At 43.3% G+C, this 11,928-nt stretch overlaps 1 protein-coding gene across 1 annotated transcript; it reads right to left on the bottom strand.

The window, feature by feature from the left end:
- Positions 1–1,230: 1,230 nt before the first annotated feature.
- On the bottom strand, positions 1,231–11,383 carry abhd3 (abhydrolase domain containing 3, phospholipase; the record flags this gene model as incomplete). Its single annotated transcript, XM_079228749.1, has 9 exons — positions 1,231–1,412; positions 1,547–1,712; positions 1,807–1,855; positions 2,904–3,077; positions 3,265–3,377; positions 6,706–6,751; positions 7,935–8,117; positions 9,885–10,048; positions 11,222–11,383. 9 exons carry the CDS (start codon positions 11,381–11,383, stop codon positions 1,231–1,233), a joined length of 1,239 nt encoding a protein of 412 aa, XP_079084875.1.
- Between the last annotated feature and the right edge of the window lie 545 nt (positions 11,384–11,928).

The raw sequence follows: 11,928 nt of genomic DNA, 5'->3' as shown, positions 1-11,928 counted from the left end.
CATTAATGAATTATTCTCCTTATTATACATTTGTATAACTATTTGGTGTGCGTAAAGGTAGCATGTGAGAAATTAAAAGTGCATGCAGGAGGTTACAGGAAGGAAAAGATCGACATTTTATGAAACGCGCTCGTTCGCTTTCTTGCAAAGTGATGAGAATATAGATACCACTCTCATGTCTGCACAGTGTATTAAATATAAGGCAGCTGGTTAGCTTAGCTTAGCATTAAGACCGCAAGCAGTGGGAAACAGCTAGCTTGGCTCTGTCTACTGCTAAAAACATGTTGTTACCTTTGGATAGAGCAAAGATAGCTGACTCCACCTGCTTCCACTCTTTATGCTAAAATAATCTAATCAGTTGCTAGCTGTAGCTTAGACATGGAAATGGCATTCCCCAAAACATCCAACTGCTTTTTAAGGATAGAACGTCAGCTGTGTGAATAGCATCTACCTTTAAACCACGAAAATAAAAACTATGATTGACAAAATAAATCGACACAGGATGCATGAGTACATAAAGAAAATCCCTGAGGGCTAAAATCCTACTGATGGATGTACAGAAGGCTCATGAACAAAGATGATTGGATTTTCATGTACATTACTTGTGTTTGCTTCAAGAGAAAATGTTTGCACAAGGTAATCGCAGAATTTGTTAGCTAGCTAATGCAAGTGATGGGCACAGGTTCATCTTTTCAACAGTGACATGAACAGCTATGCTTGCTTTTTCTAATAAGCATACCACTTACAGCATTATTACATACAATGACTCGTTAACTGTAAGGAATAAATAAATGGATGTTGAATGCAACACAAATGCTGCACTCTATAAGATGTGCCCTTAAAATGAGAGAGACATGCTTATTTTTGCTTGTGGGGGAGGAAGAATGGAACAGAAGGATGGAGGGTAAAGATTAAAGAAAGTCAATGGAAGGAAGGAAACAGGTAGAACAGGGTTAGGTGGGGAGGGAAGGAATAAAGGATGTATGGAATGCAGAAAGTAGGAATGAAGGGCAAGTTTGGAAAAGGGGGAAAATATCAAAGGAATGGATGAAGGAAGGAAGGAAGTACAAAAGAAAGACAAGGAAGAATTTAATTATAAATGGAAGGAATAAAGGATGGAAGGTAGCAAGGAAAGATGGATGGCAAAAAAGAAAGAAAAGATTAAAGGAAGGAAGAAAGGCATACGAGAGAGGAAGTAAAACTAGCGGACCACTTTGTTAAGTGTTTTTATCAGGAGAGGTCTTGGAGTCCGCTGCCTTGTTCGATGACCGCCTTAGTAAACTGCTTGAAGACTCGGTCCATGTAAGTGCTCTGGCGAGGCCACAGGCCCTCGAGGAAACCAATATGGCCGCCGTGACAGGTAATGAGCAGCGCCAGGTTGGGATTCTGCTTCACGGCCTCCACTGGAATGGCTGCAAAGGAAACACAGGACTCAGGTCCTGTTTTCTTCTCCACGGACTAGATTCTCATTCTTCACGTCACCATGTTGGCGGCGTTAGTAAGTAAAGTCGGAGTGTACAGAAAATCTGAGGTGGCTGGGACTCACCGTGAGACGGGGAAAAGACATCATCAGCAGCATTCAGACAAAGCATTGGCACCTGCACCGATTTCAGCTTGTGGACAGGACTGGCATCATGGTAGTAGTCGTCATTGGTGGGATAACCAAACATTATGGAGGTGAACCTCTCATCAAACTCTCGAATGGTCTTTGCCTGCAGGGAGGGAGCAAGTAAATAAACTACATTTTGGCTACTTCATTTAATTAGATACTTATTTATGGTCAAATATCACAAAAAAAAACCCGACCTTCATGACATGATCGATATCGTAACACTTTTCAAGCACTGGTCTGTGTCTGCAGGGGAGATTAAAAATAAAACGGTCACTGGCTTCTGTCAGGTGAAATGATTTGCAGCTGAAAATGTCCCTCAAAAATGCTGACAAGGTTGTAACGGCATAATGAAACAACAATCACGCTCAGCTTTCAAAGTGGTCTTACGAAAGCATTACTGTGCATTTACATCATGCCCACGTTAAAGGGACAGTTCACATCAAAAATATAATTAGGAATCTAGACTGTGGAATTCAGAGAAGTCTGCACCCCTTATCCAAAGACCTTGTTGTGAGCAGTTTCATGTAGAAAATAGTTCCTACATGACACTGCGACAACAATATGTATACTATTTTGGCGTGAACTATCCCTTTAATGCACAAATTGAAAGATATTGTAGGTTTTATGGTTGCTAAATGTTACCAGGCTTTTCAAATATCGTCACCTTCCTAAAATAACAATAATAAAATAATCATTTTTTGAAAATAAATATTTTCTTGCCTAAATCATCTCCTCTTGATACTGGTCGCCTACATCCTCAGTTGAACAGATCATGTGATTCTACCCCTGTAGTGTAACGGTCTGTCAAGAGTGTGACTTAGGCCATTTTATTTTGCCTAAGTCAAAAGACAATGTGACATAAGCAATTTTACAAGCTTTTCAAGATGGCATTTTGAAGCTAGCATTTAAGCTAGCAATTTAGTTAGCATTTTTGTCAATGAAAATCTCACTCGAACATAATATTAGTAATCATAACATAATTTGACCGTTATTACAGTATGCCTGCTGTGCAGTGTCTAGAGGCAGCTTGTGCACCACAATTGCATTTAGTCAAGTTGTTTGTGTTTTCTGAAAAACCCGAAAAAATGACTTGGGCCATTATTTTAGGAAGGTGACGATATGTGTAAAATGTAAATCAACTTGTATTGTCACACATGCACACAGTACAGCACAGAGTGGCATTTCATTGAACACAAGAAAAACAAACACGTTAAAACCCAGTTATTCAGGCTCCTGCAACACCAGCGGTGAGTTAGCAAACCGCGTTAATCCTGCTCCGACCCCGGCTGACCTGTGCACAGAGGCTTGTAGGCAGCTGGTGAGGTAGGAGTTGAAGAGGAAGCGGTCCAGGGGTTTTTCCAGGGAAGCGGTGCACTCAAATACATCCCAGCCCGCTGAGAAGACGATGACCCCCTTCAGACAGGTCTTCCGGCCCTTGCGCCCCAAGTAGTTGGCCAGCATCATCCTGAATACGGAGAGAGGGCGAGAGGGAGGGACAGGTTGGTAAAAAGGGGGATTGGAACATGTTCCATTTCAGACCTGTCTTGCGGCTGTGCAAGACAGGTCTGAAATGAAACATTTAAGTCACATTCGGAGATCTGTTAGCAGTGTACAGAAATGTTCAGTCAGCTGGTCGTGAGTGGCTTCATTACCCGCCCATTGATACTCCGGCAGCCATGATTGGAGCGTCCTCGTTTGTCCTCTGGATGTGCTCAATAACAGTCTCCAGATCCTCAGTGTTGGCCGCACAGTAGGTCCTCGGGGTCTGAGCGGGAAGACAATAGAGTCACTTTTTTCTTGTTTTCAAATTTGATCGAACAGGCTATCAGCATTTCCATGACAATGCAAATATAGATACAGTGCAACGGATACTGGTGGTGATAATGGGATGATGGAAGTGGTTGTGGTGACGATAATGTGGCTTGTGGTAATATTAGAAACACAAAAGAATGATGATATAAACTTCATATTCATAATCTATGGCTGATGTGCAGGTCCCTGTTCAGATGTGGGGTTTACGTTGGGGCAGGAAAGCTAGACTTTCTCACCCAGAAGGGGAAATTATAACATAAAATGAAATAATAAGGACTGCAATGAATATTGCATTAACTTGTTGCAGTATGCTTTTGGACCTTATTGGGTGAATATTAAGAAACCAAAACAGTAAAAAAGAAGATACTGTATACCTATATCATACAGTAAACATGTGAGACACACAGACATTTACACAAAGAGTTAACAGCTGAATATGTCGACACAGTGTCCCTGCGTCACATTAGGGCCGTTGTTATTTTCAAGGAGAGAGAGAGCAGCAAAGGAAGTGGACCTATAGAGTCCGTTTATCTATGGAGAAGATCAGTCATCTGCTGGTGCTGTCCAGTAATGTAATATGCTCTGCAGAATTCAATCCATATGATATATAAGGCAGATCCAACTTCAGATAAAAGCATTAGTTTAGTAATATAATCATTGAAGTGCTTAAAGAACCAGTAAGTAACTTGAGTAAAAACTAACTTTTTGTTGTATTTGCTGAAACTGACACTATATCCTGAGAGTGGTAAACGAGACAGATAATGTGAGAAAAATAGCAGGCTCCTCGGCCTCCCTATTCCACCAAGCCCTTTCTTTTTTTTACTTTTGTCTAAGGTTTTAGAGATTAAGTAATTAGTCTGTAGGATAAGCACAAACAGAACATCAGGCAGGACTGACCTCTTTCAGGATTCCCTGAATCCTGAGAGATTGAGGGAACCTGCACAGATTTCAGCTTGTGGACAGGAAGCTGAACTCTTCCTGTCCACAACAAAGGCTTGAAGGTTACAGTGTCAATGTTACCACCACTAAACACCGTCTTGTGCAGATTGGTTCTCCAGCGGCTGCACCAGCGGCCTGATGGATGAAACACTGGCCTCATATGCCATGGATTATGGGTTACAATCCCATTAGGTGTGTCTGTGTGTGTGTGTGTGTGTGTGTGTGTGTGTGTGTGTGTGTGTGTGTGTGTGTGTGTGTGTGTGTGTGTTGAGGGCTGATTGATGTGATCTGTCCTCTAACACAGTGGTTCTCAAATGGGGGTATGTGTACCCCTGGGGGTACGTGATGGCACTACAGGGGGTACGTGAAATTAAAAATATATATATTTCAAATTAGCATCCATTCAAAAATTCTCTAAAAACAAATATTAAATCCCCAAAAAGTGTAAGTTCAAAATTGTATATTTTCTATATTAAATCAGACACTGGTGGCACAGTACTACATTTTTCGTCAACCAAAAATGCTTTGCACAGATGAGGGAGTACTTTATTTATCTATATTTGAAAAATATTTCACATGGGGTACCACTGAAAAAAAGTTGAGAACCACTGCTCTAACATGTTAGCTGTTTTACAAAGAAAACTGAATATCTTTGGGTTTTGGACGGTTGGTTGGACAAAACAAGGTATTTGGAGGAAGACGGGATGAAAATAATCATTAGTTGCAGTCCAAAGCAGCCAATGTGATTCACTGTACCACCTTTGAATGCAAACAGTAATTATACATTTGGTAATGCATACTATTATGTCTACTAGTGCAGTGCCCGTTCAAAACATGCTGAGAACTCTATTGGCTACTGTATATAAATTAAATTGTCTTTTTTTTTTTTTACAGGCCAACAAAGGGTTTAAGTCAGTCTCTAATGTAGCAAAGCTCTGATTTCACAGCTCATCTTGAACACTACGTTATCGTTATGATTCATTCAGGCTATGATACAGATGAACACTGTTCTACAAAGGGGTCAAATCCCTTTCAACCTGAAACAGTTTGTCAGGCCGGGCAGGTAGCTGCACATTAACAAACGAGCTTGAACTCTAAAGAGCCTCTTTAACAAGTCCAATTCCTCAGGATGCTGTTGACTCCTCAGCTTTGAAAGGCCTTTCATTAAGATTCAAACACATACACAGGCAAAGTAAATCCAACTATTGCTCTCTTGAGGTGCCTTTATTCGGCCTGCACAACTTTTGAACTCTACAGTGAAACAGCTAAACTTACAAATTGATAACATATAAGATATTTAAAAAGTATATATAGCACTAATATTTACGCTGCAAAGCTACTCCACTGTAAAGTGTAATGTAATGGGCTTTTTACGAGGTATAGAAATAGGGCACTAGCGCTCAAGGCAGTCTTTTGCGGCAGGGGGCATCTTTCACACAGCGAGCCCTTCTGAACCAAAGCCCTGGTCTATTTTAACAATGGATGATATTCACACTAACTGGGCACAGAGAACACACTCACAGAGGCGTACAAATGCTACATCATTTGCATAGAAGAGCACAATTCCCAAGTGAAATGAGGGAGAACATCCCTGTCTTGCCACCACCACCACTTGGTACAGTGCCGAGGTCAGAGAGTTTAAATTTGTAGTTTTTTCCCAGCCAACTACATTTTGGATATGACCTTGAATATATGTTTAATTTGAACCCTTTTGTCTTGTTGCAGCTGGGACGACGAAGACAACAGCAAGCCACAGATGAGCCACTGATTCAGATGTACACACACACCGAGAGGAACATTAGATGGATTGTGGGCAATGCCTGCCCGTACTGAGACCTCATTCGTGCAATGAATGAGACGTCTGTATGGTAGTCATGGTATGATTAGATCAGGGTGATACAGTCGTCCATAAAGAGCGTGCCTCTGTTCCAAAGATGAGGTTGAGCCATAAAACACAGGCACGCTTTGTGACATCAGAGCATTGGTCCATTTTGTTGGCTAAATATACCGGGCTGTAAGAGGACAGATAGGTCATATTTCTGTGGATCGGTATTAAAAACACAGTATCTGTCTGCAACTTAATCCCCGGTGTGCAACAACACTTTCTGTGCAGCATCCGCTTAGGGTTCCCTGTGGGCTGTGTGACACATGTTTGTGACACATGTGGAATAGATCGGCTCTGTGCTGGCTGAAGCAATGACAAGGACAGCGAGGCTGTCATCCTGACAAATGGGGAAACCAACTGTCCTCAACAGTCCTTTTTTTATCCCACGCACGTGCCAGTCCTTCCTAAATGGACGAGGCAAACGGAGAAATGAAATGACACACGTTGAGATTCCTACCAGCAGTGTTTCACCGGAAACCCCTCTGTTGTTGAATACCACGCATCTGAAAAACACAAAACATGTCATGTTAAACATAATTATAGTCTTCTGAATGATTCCTTTAATCACTTCATCTATTTATTGACTGTCACTGAAAGAAGTTGAAATAGAGTTGAAATGACTAATCCGTTGGTCGAGTGTTTTCTGTTTTACTTTTGTTAAGTAAAAATGTGAAATTAACATCTTTGGGTTTTTGACTCTTGGTTGCACAAAACAAGAAATTATGATGGGCATTTATCTCAATTTTATGTCATTATAGACAAAGGTACCAGTTGATCAATGATTAGCAGGCTAATTAATGATGAACATTTTTCCAAGGAAGAAAAACATGCTCTCGTAGTTTTTTTTGTTGTCGCTGCAAGTAATCAACTTTCATGCTCAAAGGAGCACGGAGGCACAAATTCCTTCAAACAAATGTTCCTTACTTTAAAAAAAAAGAAACTGAAGTGGAAATATGATGAGATGTGCAGGAAGGCACAGCTGTGTGAAGAGCATTCTGTCTGTACTGTGCAGCAAAGGCATCAGCATCCCCTCCCCTCATCCATAACCTGGAGCCAGACCCGCTGTTTCGGTCGGTGTAACTCAGCAGCAGGGTGGGGCTAAATGGAGTGTTGGGCAAGAGGACTTGGAGGTGTGTGTGTGTGTGTGTGTGTGTGTGTGTGTGTGTGTGCGGCATGAACTCGGAAGCTGGCCTGGGCTAAGCTGCAAAGCTTGTATACTGGGATAAGCTGTAATTCATTAAGCTACACAGACAGGGGTGAAGGGTGGAAGATGCTGAGTTTGCCATGCCTTCCTTCCTGAATCTGGGTGAAAGAATGAGTGCAGGGAACGGGTCTATTGGAGGGGCGAGAAAGAGGCCGGCGGGGAAACTGCCTCCCTCTGCAACTCTTCGAGCTTGTGCTACGTTTGGCGATTTACAAAAGAAACTCTTGACGCAGAGCTTAGCTGAACGCTTTATTTGTGCACTTCGGCCTGAAATAACTCTGAGCCCCTGGCACGCATTACATAAAAGTTACAAAGTCACCGCAAAGCCAGGTGTCACGTCTGTCGTTTGAATCAATACCGGTCCGACTGCAGAGGTATTCTGGTTTCGATTGGACAAAATATCTGTGTGGCAAATTAGAGCGTCGTGTGAGTCGGTGCCCTGAATGTATGCTCAGTGCTGGACCTCAGCCAAGACCACCCACCTATAGCCCAGATCCCGGCTCTGCTGGACCATGTGCAGGATGTAGGACTCTCGGCTGGTGCCGGTCAGACCCGGGAGGAGGAGGACCGTGGGCCTGGAGGCCGGGTCGGGGTGAGAGAGGCTGTTGTCGTTGTCAAACCAATCCAGAGAGATCTGTCCTCCATCTTCTCCCTTGATGAGCTCACTGCAGAGACAAGCGAGACACGCAACTCAGCAAACGGCCATCTCACTGGATATTATCTTTCCGCCCGTATCTCTACGGAACCGTTCATGTGTCTCGCAAAACACGCAGGACAACACATTGGCAAGATCGCCTCACAGGATGGTCGTTAAAATGATCTGTTTTTTATAATTCATGTTTTCTGTTCAGCTCCAGGTAAAGTGACCACTTCATTGTATCCATCACAAGCACTTCCCAACAGGGGGAATTGATATGCGAGTAGAACGCCCACTCGCAGCTGTCAGCAGCACAGCAAGTTAAGATAAGGAGGAGGGCACTGCACCAGTGGGTTCTTATGGTCGATCAATTTCTGGACTATACAACCCCAGCCAGGCAGATGAGGTCATTCAGCCCCGGTGCTAGTGCGTTTAAAAACTTCCACTGCACACACACACACACAGCAGGCAGTGAGTCAACCTGGCCGGTTGGCTGTAAAGGCATCCGCATGGAATTACAGAACCGCCATGAAATATGCATCTTAAGCTCGATTTTAACATCAGCGAGGGCCGATCCACAAGTGAACAAGTGAACAGCGCACAATGTGAGAGGGCACCTGGTGCTAACGCTCCGCTCGGCCAATGAGATGAGTGGAGTTTCACCTTCGGCAGCCAACGACCAATTGGACAGTTTTCACAGTGTCCGTCCTTGGGTTAACCTTGGGTAACTTCATTATGCCCTGTTGTCCCCAAAGAACATGTGATATTAACTTGAATGACTGTTGCCCCCGTTTGATAATAGACAGTTGGACTGGGATGCATTATGGGAGTTTTTCTCTCCTTGACCGAGGAGAGCGTAAGCTGAGGCAGTGTGAATGTTATTGGGACGGACAAATGATGAGACTAATAATTAAACTGCATATTTAAGAACTAAGACTACGTCAATAATCACGATACAATGTGTCAACTTCTGAATGATCAAATGTTTAAATTTGAAATCATTTTTTTTTAAATGTTTTTTAAAAGTTTTAATTTCTATGTTTAGGTTGGGTTTCTGCCTTAAGGCCGAACAAAGCAAAAGCATCAATTTAGGATTTTGTTTTTTGTTTTTCCAACCCTGATTACTGTCTGACAAACAACTCAAGATCCTATTGCAGAATACATGCACAATGTATAATATAGACACACACACACACACACAGCTGGCCAAAAAGCATGGCTATGGAAACTAGGGAATGTCTGAATACATTAAAGACAGTATGTGATAATGTACTATTAATAAACAAGTAGTTAACAGTAATAATGGAAAATAAGGCTTTCTTCATTCATTGTAATCTCCTCTATGTGCGCAGGGGGCAAGGAATGCAGTGGCAATTAATCTTGGACAGAATGCACATTATCAAGGGGCGGGCAGGGCAGCAGCATCGCGGCACAAAAGAGTTCTTTCTCCTCTGAGCCCTCGGCTAAGAACAACACTGGGATTTGTTTCCCAGTTTATGAAACTGGTAAAGCAGATTCAGGAAATGTACAATGGTAGATTCTCAGTGACCGAGCTAATTCCTAGAGATTTTCGCTGTGGGCATGAAACATTTCTGCAGTGGCATTTAATTACTCAAGAATACCAGAACAAGTCAGCTGTCATTTATAAATGCACACGTGTCGCACCATGTCAGAGGTGAACTTTCTAATTTATGGCCTTTACACTTATCTCTATGACCTCTTTTACTGATGCTGATAATATGTACATATATTAACCAGGTGATGCGTTTCTGCTGATGAAACAGTGAGGACCTACTTTCTGTAGACGACCCCGGGTTTAGCCGTGACAAAGGGCCTCAGGAGAGTCTGGATGCGGCTCTCCCAGCACCAGAAGGTGGGGTAGTAGGTCTCTGACACAACCGGACATTGCTCCCTCAGAAAGTGGTAGAACTTCTTACCCCCGGAGATGAGCTGTGGCTTCTGCGAAAGACAGGGGATTAAAGTGCGAAAACAGGTTAAAAAAAGAAGAAGAAAAAGGTGTCTTCTTTACTTTTTACCACAGGGATTCATTAAAGTGGGGTGTTAACACGACAGCAGATCAATCACTGTGATAAAGCATCTTTTAGCTGAGTCATGTTTTGTTACATCATATTTTTGTAGAAAAAAATCCAACTTGTTGCATTATTGTATCCAAACTAAACCTCACATATTCTGATGTAGAGTTGCAAAACATTCAAATGAAACAAAATGACTTGAATTCAAAGGTGATTAAGAACAGGATTACAATGAGGGCATGACTAATTTACTATAACACACATGACCCGCATGAACCTGCATTTGAGGTCTCTATTCCACTTCAACACACTGACAATAAACGTCAGGCCTGCACAATAACGCGTCATGGCTGCGTCATTTGGTCTAATAGCCAAGTGAACTCTTTTGTTTTCAGTCACTGGAGGATGTTTTGGGGAGGGGTGGCGGGGCGGGGGGGATTCAACCAGATTAACGTTTGCTATTATTCATTGTTCCCCCTCTATTCATGATGCATATTCTAATTTTAACTCATGCATAATAAACGTATTAAACGTGTATTTATCATTACATAGAACCAACAGCTGGCTACCGCCCGCCATCAAAGGAATGATGGCAACGCTGCAGAAATCCTTCAACCCGGCGTTTCCAGCTGCCACACAGTAGCCGGTCATGTGCACGTTAGACGAGCTCGGCTGACATCTAACTGTGACTGTCGCATCTATGCATTGATTTTTTTTGTGTATGCAGTTACATAAGTGCTGCACGTGGATGTGGATGACACGAGTTCCGGGAAACGTTAAATAAGCTGATGATTTAACTTGTGTCTGCCCGACACACATACACACACACGCACACGCACGCACACGCACACACACACACACACACACACACACACACACACACACACACACACACACACACACACACGTGTGTGCAGGCGTGTAACATTAGCACACCGGTGGACAGATGCAACCTTATTGAAAACCTCCATCAGCAAATGCACCGGTCGCCTGGCGGTGGTGCGGATGAGGATGATGATGATGATAATGATGATGATGATGATGATGATGCTCCTCCGTTTCATACGGGCTCCCTAACCGTAACGTGAACGTCGCTTACCTTCGCTACCGAGAGCAGATAGTAGCAGGTGTACGCTGCGCTAAAGCCCAGCACCAGAGACAATCCCACTCCCGATCCGAACAGCCCGACTTTCACTTGATTTTCCAGATAGTGTGACAGGTCCCGCGTCCAAATGTTGAAATTGAAGTCCAGCGAGATCATTGCAAGGTCCCTGTTTTCCAACCCGTACTTGCGAGGACAGCGGCCAGCGTCGGCTGAGTCTGCCGGCGAGCCCTCTGTGAAGGAGACAGTCAAGGGGACCTGAGGTGGAGAGATACATACATATATGTATCGGCGAGCGGTGGCGCTCTTTGGCCGGCTTTAAGGCAGGCGGTTTGTCGCCCCCTGCCGCCGGAAAAGGGGAAGTGCAGCTTGCAGGGCTCTGCGATTTCTGCACCAGCCTTGCAACGTCCCATTCGGTGCCAGTGGGGTATATAACTCTCAGACCAAAAGACAATGAAATAGATATTTTCAGAAGAAAGCCTGATCGTCATTGAATAACTTCAGCGTCTGAAAATTTATCAGGGATTTCCTGAAGTGGATTAACAAATCAGGCATCTCTGCCCCGGGGACTATGACCCACAGGGCCCAACCACGAGGTTCACCATGTGGCAATTAGCTAGTGGTAATGTAATTAACCGAGAAGGTGTTTGTTGATACCGTATGCACCATTATAAACAGAAATAATTGGCACCTTAAAGCAACAC

The sequence above is a fragment of the Taurulus bubalis genome (genome assembly GCF_910589615.1).
Source record: "Taurulus bubalis genome assembly, chromosome: 1".
NCBI classification, from domain to species: Eukaryota; Metazoa; Chordata; class Actinopteri; order Perciformes; family Cottidae; genus Taurulus; species Taurulus bubalis.
The sequence above is the reverse complement of the archived record's forward strand: the minus strand, read 5'-3'. Positions and strand labels throughout refer to the sequence as shown.